This window comes from Coenobita brevimanus, chromosome 68 (genome assembly GCF_032717465.1).
Source record: "Coenobita brevimanus isolate Jiangsu-jjx chromosome 68, ASM3271746v2, whole genome shotgun sequence".
Lineage (NCBI taxonomy): Eukaryota > Metazoa > Arthropoda > Malacostraca > Decapoda > Coenobitidae > Coenobita > Coenobita brevimanus.
The window spans coordinates 23,596,617-23,612,052 of NC_137021.1; the positions used below are offsets into that span (position 1 = coordinate 23,596,617).

General features: G+C 41.6%; 1 protein-coding gene across 1 annotated transcript in view; it reads right to left on the reverse strand.

Moving 5' to 3' along the window:
- The window catches only part of LOC145405863 (sodium-dependent multivitamin transporter-like), a 249,774-nt gene that overhangs the window by 185,605 nt on the left and 48,733 nt on the right, over window positions 1-15,436 (reverse strand). The window contains exon 3 of the mRNA XM_080277119.1: window positions 11,960-12,148. Within this exon, the coding sequence (XP_080133245.1) occupies window positions 11,960-12,148 (189 nt within the window). The remainder of the gene's footprint in view (window positions 1-11,959; window positions 12,149-15,436) is intronic.

The following is a 15,436-nucleotide window of genomic DNA, read 5'->3' on the forward strand; positions in this document are numbered from 1 at the left end:
GTTTCGGGAGAGTCAAATTATAGTACTGGGACACTCTGGTTGACTTCCTCTATGGTAGAATTTCTGGCAAGTGTACTGGCAAAGATGTCTGCTTTCCCACGCAGGTCATTTGTAATGTTGCCATCTGAAACTTTTAGTGGGAGATTGGGTGATGACTTGTTCAAGATATTATTGAAAGAACTGACAGTTGACCAGAATATTCTATTGCCATTAGGGTTGTTCAGTAGTTTTAATGCTTGATTTTGAAGAAAGTTTGATTTAGCGAGATTTATTACAGATTTTGCATGGTTTCTAGCAATTTTAAATTGAAAGAGTGATTTAGATTATTTTATTTTAGGTAAATTTTATGCTAATGAAATTTGGGCTGTTGCTCTGCCACCGTTGCTATCAGACAATTTTGGAGAGTTTGATCTTTTAGTGAACTGTTGAATTGGTATGAATAAATCCACACCAGGTAGTATTAAGTCGCAAAAGTGGGACTGGGTAGAATTGGCATCACTAGAGAAAAAAAGACTGCCATGGAATGTCAGCAAGGTACTTTCTAAATCCACCCCAGTTTACCCTAACAAAGTGCCATCGGGTCACCCTGACAGATTCAGAACGAGGAGGTGGGGGGGGGGGGCTAACTACTGAGGCTTTGATGAGATTGTGGTCAGAGGATCCAAGTGGTGACAGTACTTCTATCCTGTATTGATCTGGATCATTTGTCAGGAATAGATCCAAGAGATGGTCATTAGGGTCAGGATTATCTGGTATTTTGGCTGGTTGCTTTACCAGCTGCATGAGATCAAACGATTAGGCAAAATGCAATAACCATTCAACATTATGTATGTTAAAATCACCCAAAATGGTAACTTTGGTGCTAAGGGCAAGACTAAGGTCACTGAACTGTGTGGATATGGAGTCAAATACACTGGGTTTTGAAGAGGCACTGGGGTAGTGATAGACTGCATAGATATATTTGGTAATATTTGGGTAATTTAGTTTATACAATGAGTAATCAAAACTGGATGAAGTGAAGTTTAAAATAGTGTCAACTGCTTATTGAGATTTGATATAACAACGGGTGCCACCCTTGCTACGGAAGTTTGTGAGAAGATGGCAACCAGGAAAACAAAATGGGGATATTTCAGCACAGGGTGAGCTTTGTGGTTCTGTGAGAACAGGGTCAGAGGGGATATAGACTGTAGGAATAAATGAACAGAATTTAGATTGGTGCTAAGACAACGGATATTGGTGAAGAATACGGCTGCGCCTTCACTTCTCTGCTGACAAGCATGATTGGAAATTGCAATAGTCGCCGCTGGCACAGTTGCTTGATGGCATCTACTATCCATATTACTCATAATTAAATTTTGTTAGTATCGCATGCATAAATATATTGGAACAAGAACTCAGCCTAGTATCTACTTTGGTGTAGACGTGGTAAATTTTTGAAGATTGGTGGGCAGGACTTTGACCTACCGCAGTACCAAATGAAGACGAATGAGACGCGTGTGCAGAAAGCTTTGAGCAGCTGAAAATGCTCCAGATGCCTCCAAATGACAAATTTCAAGTCGTGCATTAACTATCTGCCCCCAAAATCACGCACAAAAAAATTTATTTTCAACCCGATGATGGAACTGTATGTCACAGTGTGGAACAGCTGTGGCTGCACATCGCAATTCACAGGTTTGACATGTCGGTGGGATCTGTTGAATATCAACAAAAGTCGGCTTTAACCATGTTGAAATAAGGAAACAATCGCCTACCCCATCCTGAGATTGAACTTGCGTCAAATCAGACAACAAAGCACTTTTTTAGCAACGTGACTACGTTGTGTGGCAAAAGCCTGATTTATGGCATGCCATTGTGTTTATAGAAGATTATTAATACTAAGAAACGTAAAAAAAATACCTATCTTGATAATCTGGGACTTGGCACCGCTGTATTCATTCAGTTCTTGCTATATCTAGATAATTCAATTATACACCTAAGGATATCCATCTTGGAAATGCGGGATTAGATACAGCCTCCATTAACTTCATTACAAGAAGTTTCATTCTCGTTAAGTATAATCATCTGGCAGTTGCCAAATATCAGAAGAATAATTGAAAATACCTAACCGAACTGAAGGGACTGAAATCATTACGATCTCACAGCCACATATTAAAAGTAAGCGGGCGAGGGAGTACGGTAAGCCAGCCTAAATTTGTTGAGTCATTAATGGAATATATGAATTGTAGATGTCATCTGCTTGCAACATACAATACTGGGTTTAGTTAGCAACGATAGTGTATGGTCAGAAGCCTTCTATCTTCACCATAAGCCTAAGGTATTACCATCAAAAACAGAAAGATTGTCCACACCTTCGTGGTCTCAGTTTTTACATCCCTTACTATATCACTTTTACTTTACCAAGATACCAACACAAGAATATGATGCAAGTCACGAAGACCTGCTGAAAAAGATGGAGAGTTATAGCATTGTCTTGTTCTGTCACTGGGCTATGCGGAATAAGCTTCAAAGGGACAGAAATCTGGGCAAAGTTAAATCGATTATACTATGGCCACTGTACCATAATTCCTTCAGTTACTCATCATTTTTATCCTAATTCACCTACACAACCCTCCTATATTCCACAACCGTCCCTTATCAACTACAATAACTAATGGGTATAGAATAATTAAAATGCAAGTGTTAGATTACAGTCTGGAAATTAAAGATAAGCATTCAGAGGCCGAATGCTAATCGCCCGCCAGAATGAGCCGTTGGAGAAGTTATGTGCTACTTACAAACCAAATGTGAAGAAAATTGACAAATCTCTGTAGGATTCAGTCACAACGTTTCACAAAATGCCAACCCATATTAAAACCATTTTTTTTTTAATGCAAGGAAGAAGGAATCAAAGGCCAGGAGCAAGCAAACCGTTCCTACGAAAAAAAAAAAAAAAAAAAAAAAAAACGAAAGAGAGCTAAATTTAAGATCCGATCATTTCGAGATGCATGGATACACTGCGATCGAAAGACTGACGTTCATATGATGTAGGAAACGCAGACAGAGGGAGACAGTTTCAGAGCTGACTTGTTGCACATAAGAACGACTGGGAGTAACGGTTAACCCTTGCATTAGAGAGTTGGACAGGAAAGGGATGCGAGTTTGTTGCTAGACATAAAGGTGGAGGGATGCAAGCAGACAGTTCAGAGGAGCAATGGCCATTGAAGTAGCAAAAGAAAAGAAATAAAGATGCAACAGTGCAGCGAAGAGACAGAGGCTGAAGGAAGCCAGTAAGAGAAGGAGAGTTAATAAGACGAAAAGCCTTTGACTCCACCCTATTCAGAAGAGCTGTATGTGGGGAGCCTCCCCGCACATGAGAGTTGTGCTCTGCACAGGGACGAATAAAACCCATGTATAAAGTCAACAACCGTGCAGAGGTAAAGAAGGTAGAGAGTGGGCTTAGCACACCTAATCTCTTGGAAGCAGCTTGTACAAGAGATGTAAAATGATCATTCCAAGTTAAGTCCCGAGAGAATGGAACCCCAAATTTGTTTAAGGATGATACGGGATGAAGCTGGATATTATTAAAACCTTAGTTGAACTGAACAGAAAGGTGAAGGATGGAATCATCAGCGTATAAGTGATTAGGTTAAGATGTACAGCTTACAAGGTCATTGATGAATAAAAGGAAGAGAGTTGGTGAGGAACACCACTACTGATAGATCTAGAAGAGTGATGGCCGTCTACAACAGCAGCTATAGAAAAACCAGAAAGGAAGCTATAGATGAAGGCCCAGACAGAAGGATAGAAACCGTAAGAGGCCAGTTTGGAAATTAGAGATTTGTGCCCGACTCAATCAAAAGCCTTTGAGATGTCAAGTGCGATGGCAATTTCGCCAAAGTCCCGAAAGAGGATGACAAGGAGTCTGAAAGGTAGAGGAGAAGATCGCCAGTGGAGTATCCTTGACAGAACCCATACTGGCAATCAGAAAGAAGGTTATGCTGGGAAAGATGATTTAAATTTTTTTTAAAGAATAGGCTCGAAATTTTTGAGACAGGATGTTAAAGCAACTGGGCGATAGTTAGAGGGTTGGGAATAGTCACCCTTCTTTGCAACTGGCTGAATAAGGGGAAACTTCCAGCAAGAAGGAAAGGTACAAGTTGACAGACAAAAGCGAAAGCGTTACCTAGGTAGGGTGTAAGCACAGAAGCACAGTTCTTGAGGACCGCAGGAAGGATCCCATCAGGCCCATATACCTTGTTAGTGTTGAGGTCAGTGATGGTAGAAAACACATCAGCTGAAGATATTTTAATGTCAGTCATGAGGAAGTCAGAGGGGGGATGTGATGGAGGAACAGCACCGGAATCGTCTAAGGTGGAATTGGAGGAGAAAGTCTGAGCAATGAGATCTGCTTTATCGGTGGAAGAAATAGCCACAGAACCATCAGAGTGGAAAAGAGGAAGGAATAATGATGAGGTAAAATTGTTAGAAAGGTTTTTGACAAGATGCCAGAAGGAGTGGGAAGAATTCAAGTTGGAGAGTTGAAAGCATTCAGTGTGGATGAAATTACTTTTAGCAGAGCGAAGAACAGACTTAGGAAGATTCCGGGCAGAAACATTAAAAGATGTGATTTAGGGATGGGTTGGCTCCTGTACCTTTTATAAGCCCTCTCCCTTTTGTAGACAGCATTAGAACAAGAGTGATTAAACCTAGGCTTTCTTGCATTAGTCAATGGATATGAGAAAGGAAAGTATGCTTCCATGCCCGAGAATAGCCTCCAAAATGTGCAAGGAACACTCAGATGGCTCCCGGCCATGGAAGCAATAACCATTCCAGGGACAATCTAAGAATTACTGCCTGAGGGCCTCCCAATCCGCAGCTCTAAAGTGCCACAATTGACGTTTGTTTGGAGGGTCCACAGGCCATACCGGAGTGATAGGAGAGGTTAAGGTAATAAGGTTGTGATCGGAGGAGCCCAACGGAGAGGAAAAAATAACATTGTAAGCAGAAGGATTAGTTGTAAGGAAGAGGTCATGTATGCTTGAGCTCTCTCCAAGGTGGTCAGGGATACGGGAAGGGTGCTGTACAAGCTGCATTAGGTCATTATGGATAGAAAAGATATAGGCTTGTTCACCAGGTGGATCAGTGAAAGAAGAGGAGAGCCAAAGGTGGTTGTGAACACTGAAATCTCCTAGAATGAAGATTCCAGAGAAAGGCAAAATAGATAGGATGTGTTCTACCTTAAAAATAAGATCGTCGAAGAATTTTTCATAGTCAGTAGAATTAGGTGATAAGTAAACAACACATATATATTTAGTCAGCGAATGACACGAAGGCAGAAGCCAGGAAGTAGAGAACTCAGAAGAATCAAGTTCAGGAACATGAAAGCATGATAGGTCGTTGTGTACATGTACACACCAGCCACCTTTGGCTTTGAAATGAGTATAGAGAAAGTAGGAGGATGCAGAAAGGGTTTTGCTATCAGTTCCCTCAGACAGCTGATCTCAGTTAAGACGAGGTGACGTTTAGACGAGAAGAGGTAGTGCTCAAAAGAGGAAAAGTTAAAGGAAAGGCCGTGAATGTTCCAGAAATGAAGACGTGAGTCAGACAGTGGTTCCAGGCTGTTCGTCGAGTCATCACCGGGAGAGGGGTGGATGGTGGCGGCATTTATGGTCCCCTCCCCCAAGGGGACTCCGAGGCTTGGTAATTAGACGCCATTTTTTTTTTTTTTTTTTTTTTAAAGGTAGTACAGTTTGTAATGTGCAAGTAGTTTGGTGTTGATAGCTAGAGAAACTTGTATTGAAGAGCATGCTGGCCTGATCTCTGTTTTACTGAAACACTGAAAAAGTTCAGCAAAGGGGTATGGTCAGGAACTAGTCCTGAGGGCTGATGAAACAGGAGTTCCAGCTCTCCTTGTCATCAGCTTTCCATCCAGTTTAGGAGTACTGTCCTGCTCGACTGGTGCTACAGTACACTCCTCACATATTGACTTTAGGCAGCCATTTTGGTGACCTTGACCTTGGCTCTGCATGCCCTGGACCTGGGTTCTGAGTGCTCCTTTTTGAACTTGTTAAAGATTTTGGCCATATGCTGATACCCCGAATGTTTCACGTTGATTGTTCAAGCCTTTCATGAAATATAATGGTGAGAGATAATCCATATCATAACTAGTTGACTATTAGTAGCCATTTTGGTGAACTTGACCTTGACCCAGAGTGCCCATTTTCGAACTCGTCCAGGACTTTGCCCATATCTTGATACCTTGAAAGTTTCATGTTGATTGCTAAAGCCGATAATGAGACATAATGGTAATGGGTAATCCTTATTAAAATTAGTTGACTCTTGGGAGGCATTTTGATGACCTTGCCCTTGCCCCCGAGTGCCCATTTTCGAGTCGTCCAAGATTTTGGTCATATCTTGATATCCTGAAGGGTTCATGTTGATAACTCAAACCGTTCACGAGATATAATTGTAACAGAGTCCATATTAAAAGTAGTTGACCTTTGGCAGCCATTTTAGTGACCTTGACCTTGACCCCGAGTGTACATTTTCGAAGTCGTCCAAGATTTTGGCCATATCTTGATACCCTGAATGATTCATGTTGATAGATCAGGCCGTTCATTGTACAGTATATAATGGTATCAGACACACACTCAATTGTTTAGTAATAACTTTAACAAGTCATCAACCAATCCCTCACTAACACCTTCAAATGGTAACATTACAAATGACCTGCATGGTAAAGTGAATATCTTGCCAGTATGTTTGCCAGAAATTCTACGTTAACCCCTTACCTGTGGGACGTCACTACTGTGACACTCGTTACATAAGTACCATACCACAGGGCGTCAGTTCTGTGATCCAGGGATTTCTTAAATCGCCCAGGCTTTGAAGTGTGGTCTTTTATCATCTATGAGTACAGCCCACTGAGCCCTATAACACTGAGAGGTTATCTCTGCAGCGAGCATGTAGCTTTGGCCGCCACATTGAAACACCACCGCTCATCGCCTCCACAATGTAAATACAGTTGGATCACTGTTCTTAGCTTGCTGTTTCTGTTTCGCTGTTGTTTACATAAGCTAAGCAGTGGGCCATGGCACTAAATTTTCCGAATGCATCAGCTGATTTCAAAAGACGTGGGCATCGGTGGTGTAGATAAACAACATCAGCACCGCCCTGGGCACCTGGCTACTGTTACACAAACTACGTGGTCCTACCCGTGAGAAAGCATCTCCATATTATAGAGCTTAGTGATACTGCCAGTGTGTAGCTATAGGCAGCGCTACTAATACCCTTAGTACTCTCATCCAGTGTTACGAATTTAGCCATTTTTCTGTGTTTGCCTCGCCTCCCAACCTCTCCTCCCTTACCCCCTCCCCCTCCTAGCTACAGCCTGGCCGTGCAACGCAACTCCCAGCCTGTTTTTCCATTCACTTTCCACTGAAATATGCCCTATGCCCTATTCTGATACTAAAAAATATATATATAAAGGAAGAAACGCTAATTGATACTAACACTGGCCATGAAGTAGCTACTATATCACCTGGCAACACCCCACGTGCATTTGGTCGCTAATTTTCCCTGTTCTTTACCCACTGAAATGTCCCTTACGACCTATTCTCATATTAAAAATATATTTAAAAAATAGGGAAAAGGCTAAGTGATACTTCCATTGACCTGGAAGTAGCTAACTTATCATGTATTGTCCAGATTTCCTGCAATCCCCACGGGAGGGGCAGGGGACGGTCCAGCGATCCCCGTGGGCAAGGGGTTAAAGGAAGTCACCCAGAACATTCCAGTACTAGAACTTGACTCTCCCGAAACTGCTCCACTTAAAATGTAAACTAGATACGTAAAATCCATCGTAGACAATTTACCAACCAACAAAGCTCCAGGGCCAGATGGAATTCCTCTAGTTGTTTTGAAAAAGTGCTCCCCAGAAAATGCTTCTGTTCTAGCTTAATTATTCAGACTATGCATACGTAGTTCTTCATTCCCTAATTCTTGGAAAGAAGCCAATATCCACCCAGTTCCGAAGAAAGGAAGTTCCTCTGACCCCTCTGACTACAGCCCAATAACTATCATGTCTTCTTTTGGTAAAATATTTGAAATTGTAATGAATATACACCTAGTTAAACATCTTGACTCCAACAACTTAATCAGTGATGGACACTATGGATTTCGCGATGAAGGATACACCATTGATACACTTAATCTCGTGACTCATAACATCCATCAATTAATTGACTAGCATGGAGAAACTCATGGAGTAGTCCTTCATATTATTTTCTAAACCTTTTGACAGAGTGTGGCACCATTCTCTGCTAACCAAACTCTATTGCTAAGGTCTAATGTCTTTTCTTCCTCTGATTTTCTCAGATGTGAGATTCAGATAAAAGTAGATAATGTATATTCCAGTGTCCACTCAGTTAACGCTGGTGTGCCGCAAGGATCAGTTCTGGGTCCATCCCTGTTCCTAATTCGTATTAATGATCTTTTATCCGTTAGCAATAATCCCATCCATTCACATGCAGATGACTGAGCTCTTCACGGTTCATTCACACTTAAACACCAATTCACAAAGTTTAATATATCCAACCTGCAATTCAGTACAGCTATCTCCATAAATCACAACTTATCTGGGATCACTGAATGGGGACAAACTAACCTTGTCTCATTTAATGCTAGTAAAACCACATATATATACAATTGACTAATTGACAGATATTGCCAGATTCCCATATTACCTTCAATGGCAATAAGAAGCCTATCTCCATGAGTAGGGGAGACTGGGGCAATTGGCAACAGGGGTAACTTGGCACATTTGAAATAATTCCACTAATTACCGCTAGATAGCTTTGCTACTCACACCACATGATCACCGGGTGGATCCTCAATCACCAACAAACAGCTACGTGTGAAGGTCGCATGACTTGACTGGAGTGAGGAAAAGTTCAATTTTGATGCTGGTAAGTAAATTTTCACTTCAATACATTGTTTGTTGTAACATGCGTCTGGTTATAGGTGAGTGATATTCATTTTAGCTGTAATTTTACTTAGGGATTAAGGACTACTTACCCTTGAAAACAGATCACACAAGATTTCTTAGTGTATACGAAAATCGTTTGTGTAGAATAATGGTATGGATGAGGCAAGTTGGCTAAAAAAAAAAAAAAAAAAAGAGGCACATTGGCACAGTGCCAACTTGCCCCATATTATATATGAATAACCTTGGCTTATTTATTTTCATCCTGTTTTCAGATTATATTGATTTATATTGCTTTTGTGATATATTTATCTTAATACATTCATTATTTAGCTTCATGCACACCAGTAAAAAATCACTTGAAAAGGAATCTGAACAAAACACACATAAAGCCAAAAGAAACATTTTCAGAAACGAAGAAGAAAAAGCAATCACAGAAATCAAAACTTGTTCCTGCTGGCGAGGAAAACTCTGATAAAGTGGACATTCTCTGTTTGGTGTGCATGGAGCCTCTTTCCTATAGCAAGCCACGAGAAGTGTGGATCCAATGTAGAGTGTGCAACTTGTGGGCCCACGAAGATTGCACCGATAAAGGTTTGTTATATACATGCCATAACTATGAATCAGGTGATGATTTAGATTAAGTCAATTATCTTATATGCTATTATGATCTGGAAGAATAATTATTATCACCACAATATGCAAGAAAGAGTTTTTATTTATTTTGTAATAAAAAGTTGCTTACTTTCCTTACTAAGAAAATATTTTTTTGTTGGAACTGTATCTTCTTGAAATTAAGCTTTATGGATACTCTGTGTCTATACTAACAATTACATGGATCGAGTTTGCTATTTATATGTGACATGCCAATTTACCCCATAGCGTGTGCCAACTTACCCCATATATGGGGCATTTTGGTAGTGTTAAGTACCGTATTTTTTTTTTTTTTTCTAAAGAATACTCTGCTTTAGTTTGGAAAGAAAACCATTCTTTTATTTCATGAAAAAAAATAGAGGAATGTTTGTATTCTTCAATGAAAGCAATAAAAAACCAAAATTCTTCATAGTTTTCCTTCCATCATCGAAAAAGTTAGAAGTGTGCCAACTAGCCCCGGTCTCCCCTACTGAAATTCTCGGTGTTTCACTTAACAATGCCATCAGCTGGACCTCTCATGTCAGTTCACTTGCTAAAACTGCCTCAAAAAAACTTGGATTATTATACAGAGTTCATAGCTTCATCACTGACGAGCAGTTAGCTGCAGTTCATAAGTCATGTGCGCTCTCAGCTGGAATATTGCTCACCTTTGTGGAATGGATGTGGAGAGTTTGCACTAAAATAACTAGACAAAATTCAGAACAAAGCTGTTAGAATTATTAATAACCCTGCTGTTACAAACAAATTACCCCCTCTACAGGTAAGAAGGAATGTTGCTTCCCGTGCATTATTATACGGGTACTTTTATGCCAAATCCTCAGATGAAGTTGCATCCACTGTGTCACCTCTCCATGCCTTCCAGTGTACCACATGGGCATCTGATAACACTCATCACTAGTATGTCACACTGCCATGTTGCAGAACTTCTGCACAAATATTTTATTCCGCAAACTGCATCTTTTTGAAACTTGCTTCTCTAGAGTTGTTTCCACCCAGACTTCAAACTAAAGCTGTTCAGGTCCATCTGTTACAGATTTTTTATGAATGGAGGACACCACTAATCTGGTGTATGGATTATTTTCTTATTCTTTTGTTTTTCCTCTGTTCTGTTATTTAAAACACACACACACACACACACACACACACACACACACACACACACACACACACACACACACACACACACACACACACACACACACACCGCTCCCTGGCTCAGTGGTAACGATCCCACCTAGCATCTGCTAAGACGGGGGTTCGCGCCTTGCTCGAGAGGCTAAAAGTTTCACTGACGAGGTGGGTGGTTACTGTCCCCCTAGAACAAGGGGATGGGTGTGTGCGAGTGTGAAGGTCAAGGCTTTGCCCTTAGATCGGACTATATGAGCTCTCAGCCGTGTTCTGGGAGGGTAAAATGCTGATGATCACAACCATCACGTGATCCTTAATGACCCGATGAATTACACACACACACACACACACAGACGCGGGCAAAAACATTATCGTTCCGCCTTGGTAAAAACGGGCGATAAGAGAGTAACATGGACATACTTGACCCCCGAAAAATAATTTGGTGCCGTTGGAAACAAATACCAGAGTTGTCGTGATCATTGGAGAGAGTTAATGATGGCAAATACTTTGGCTGCTACGATGCACTTTCTTCTAAAATTATTAGTTGGTATAGAGTTCTAGAGTTATTGCTTCCATGTGGGAGTTAATGGTTAGAGTATTGACACTCATAGTTTCCTGTACACACGCTAGTTGAATAAACATATATGGCTATATTTGCAACTGAATACGTCTGTCGTCCTGACCATGGGATGATTAATAATAACAGTATTAACCCTCGGGATCCTATAGCTCACTGACAGCTGAATCAAATCATGAGGTATAAGCCAACAATGGTACTAGAATGGGACGGGTAACACGATTAGGCCCCTATAACTCACTGTTGTCTGAATATTATCTCCTAGCATTAACTTGAATGATGCACTACAGTTGTCGAGACCATATTGTTGTTGCTGTTACAACCCTGGGATTATCTGGTTGTAAGTAAAGTCGACTACAGGAAAGTGGATACTGCAGCCAGTCGCTCCCAGAAGTCTTTTGATGAGACTTGTTGAAGGACTGTCTGTGCCATGGTAGTCCGTGCATAAAGTAAGTAAATGTGTTTTGGTGTGGGAGGCTGCACTGCAGTGTGAGCTTGGAGAAAACCATGAGGTAGTTAATTACATATTTATCTTTATATCAGTACCATGAACTATTCAAATGGGGAATTATTGCGACTTAATGAAATTTCCGAGTTAGGGAATAATTTTTCTGCTTAACCGTATACGTCTTACTCACGATAGCGGTGTATATGGAGGCAATGAGTCCTACAGCGATGATTGAGATCCAGATGGGGAAGTGGGTGATGGAGGCAAGGGCGAGAGCGGGGGCGTAGATGACGACAGCATTATACAGCAAAGTCGCCAACAAGAACAGTCCACCAGCCACCAAGCCCACACTTCGCGAGGCAAACCGCTGCTCCAGGTACTGTAAACACACACACACACACACAAACACACACACACACACACACACACACACACACACACACACACACACACACACACACACACACACACACACACACAAGGGGGCGAATTGTAATGAGTTATCAGAATTTCGTACCAGCTCTTCCGCAGCGATTTACTGTGCTCAGTAGGCTACACCTTAATATCGTCTTACATGCAGACGGTGTCACTAATAAACGGTCATAATTACCTACAAGAGAATGGTAGCATTTAATATACAGATTAATCGCTGGGGAAGAGATAAAACGAGGTTTTCAGTGTTATATAGAATATTCATCATCATCATCATCATTATCCGGGCCTCCATTCCCACCCTAGGGCAGGGTGAGGAGTAGCAATGTCCAGACAGCCCAGATTTGCCCAGTCTAATCGGCCATGTTTCCATTCACCCATCATTCAATCCCCCGGAATCATGGCTCTATCGGATACCCCAAAACATTCACCACGTTTTGTAGGTTTCCATACCCGTATCCATTAGTCAACCCGGACGCTGCCACGTGAAAAGAGGTGCCAAATCCCTGATCATGCACTTCTGCTCACAACATTCATCCAGCCAGCTCGGTCTTTTGTCAGTTCCATTGCCTCACAGACTTCCAAACCTCTCTTCCACACACACTCATCCACCATATTTCTCCACCTTCTCCTTGGCTTACTTCGCCTCCTTCCTCCTGCAAATTCGCTCAGATATACCTTTTTCACCACTCTATTGTTATGTTATCCATTCTCTCTCTCCATGACATAACCATCTCAGTACACCATCTTCGATTCTGGTGTCCACTGACTTCCTCACTCCACATCTTTCACGAATCACATTATTTGTATCCTATCCACGCTCTGTACACCACATACATTCGTCAGCAGTCCCATCTCCACTGCACTTACTCCTGACTTTTCATTTTCATGCCACACCATAGTCTCACTTCCCTATGTCAAAGTTGGCACTAACACTCCTTCATGGAAGCCTCGTGCAGCTGCAACACTCAAGCTTCTTTTTCTTATCAACACCTTCATTGCACCAGCTACTTTTCTTCCTTGTGTCACTACTTTCAACTTCGTTTGCACATATTCCTCTCTTATCTATCACTGTGCCCAGGCATTTGAACTCTCTCACCAATTCCAGTCTATCCATTCAGCGTAACATTGCATTGGGAGTCACCTTCTCTCTCAGTAACCATCACATTACTCTTTTCTATATTTACTCTCAAAGCACGACGCTCACAGATATCAGTAAAACTCTGCAAATGCATGCCAAGTTCCTGTCCAGTATTTGCAAGCAGTACTGCATCATCAGCATACAACAAATTTGAGATATTCCATCTATCACCATTCATTACCAACGCCATCCCTCTCTCTATTACTCGTGTGTTTACTTCTCTCATCACTCCATCCATATAGATATTGAACAACCATGGGGACATCACACAACCTTGTCGCACGCCCACACCTATCGTGAACCATTCACTTAGATGCCCATTAACCCTTACACATGCTTCAGTACCATCATAAAAACTCTTGACAGCACCTTGCAGCTTAACATCTACACTTCATTTGCACAAAACTTTCCACAATCCTTCTCTGTCTACTTTCGCGTATGCTTTTTCCAGATCCATGAATGCCATAAACACCTTATGATCTTTCTCACAAGCCTTCTGTGCTGTTTCTCACTGCAAGTATTTGATCCACACATCCTCTGCCATTCCTAAAGCCACCCTGTTCATCACTCACTAGGACTTCTGATATCTGTCTTTCCCTACAATAACTCTTCCATATACCATCCCAACCACACGCAATGAACTTATGCCACGATAATTCTTGCACTCATTTCGCTAACCTATATTTTTGTGTTGGGGTACAATCACAGCAATTTTCCACTCTGCTGGCACAGTTTCAATCATCCATGCCTTTTTACATATCTCCAAGAAGCACTTCAGTGCACTCTCTCCAGTACACTTAATTATTTCTGCCTACACCTCATCAACCCCAGCTGCTTTCCCATTTTTCAGCTGCATCACAGCACTCTTCACCTGTGCGAGTGGCACGTCTCCTGGCACTGCATTCCTTCTCTGCACCCCCCCCCCAACAAACCAGTGACGTTTACAGCAGCTCTGCTGTCTCTGTTCACATTCATCAGGCTTTCAAAAATATTCTTTCCATCTGGTCCTTACTGCATCCCCATGGGTAAATAATCTATCACCTACATACTTCACACCATTACATTTCTTTCCGATATCTCATCTATATTTCCGCACCTCTTTCCAGAATAACTTCCTGTTTTCAGAGTAGTTTGCATTTATTTTTCTTCCTAAATTATTTACCTCCTTCTTTTTCCTCTTCATTAGTCTCTTTATGTGCTTCTTGCTCTTAGTATATTCAGTTCCTGTTTCAAGGAGGAAGGTGAGAAGACAGTGTAGCGTTTTTGGCTACGGGGATATTTTACTAGGGGCTACACCAAGGCAAATGGTAAGGATAAACATGAATGTGCTGGGAAGAAATATAGAGGGCAATGATAACTGACTTAGAACAATGCAGTGTTATTGCATGACTTCAAGATAATACAAGGTAATTACATTTACAGCATGTGTAGATCAGTTAATTGGATAATTAGTTACAGACTAAAATATAAACGATGATTTTAGTGTGGAGCTGGAGTACTGAGCTGATGTGTTTACGTGTATTGTACGTGTAAAGTCGTACCGCGTGGCCAGATTAACCAGGAGATACGGAAAGCAAGGCAAGTATAAGTGAAGTTGAGAGGGAAAAGAAGGGCGGGCTAGGACGCCTCCTTGGTTTTAAGCCCCTTAATGAGGTAGGCGGAGAACCGGTAGTCCTAGGTCGCCTAAATAGGCAAATTTGATTGGTATAGGCACCACTACAGGAAAGGAGGGAAGAGATATTGAATATCATTGGTAGCGGCACTAGTACAGGTGAGGCGGGAAGAGAGATTGAATATTATTGGAAGCGGCACTAGTACAGATGAGGAGGGATGAGAAATCGAATATTATTGGTAGCAGCACTCTAGTACAGATGAACTGGAATGAAACATTGAATAATATTGGTTGTGGCACTAGTAGCCATGCTAAGTACGAGAACAAGGTGGGGAAAAGCCACGAGGGAAGGAAACCACATGTGTAGGTGGTTATAGTGCCTGCATTGCCTGCTGGAGCTCTGGGAGGAAAACCAGGGCCAGCGTGCCTGGTTCTAGGGCAAACTGCCCCAGCAGCCTCAAGTCTTCCCCGAACATTAGCTC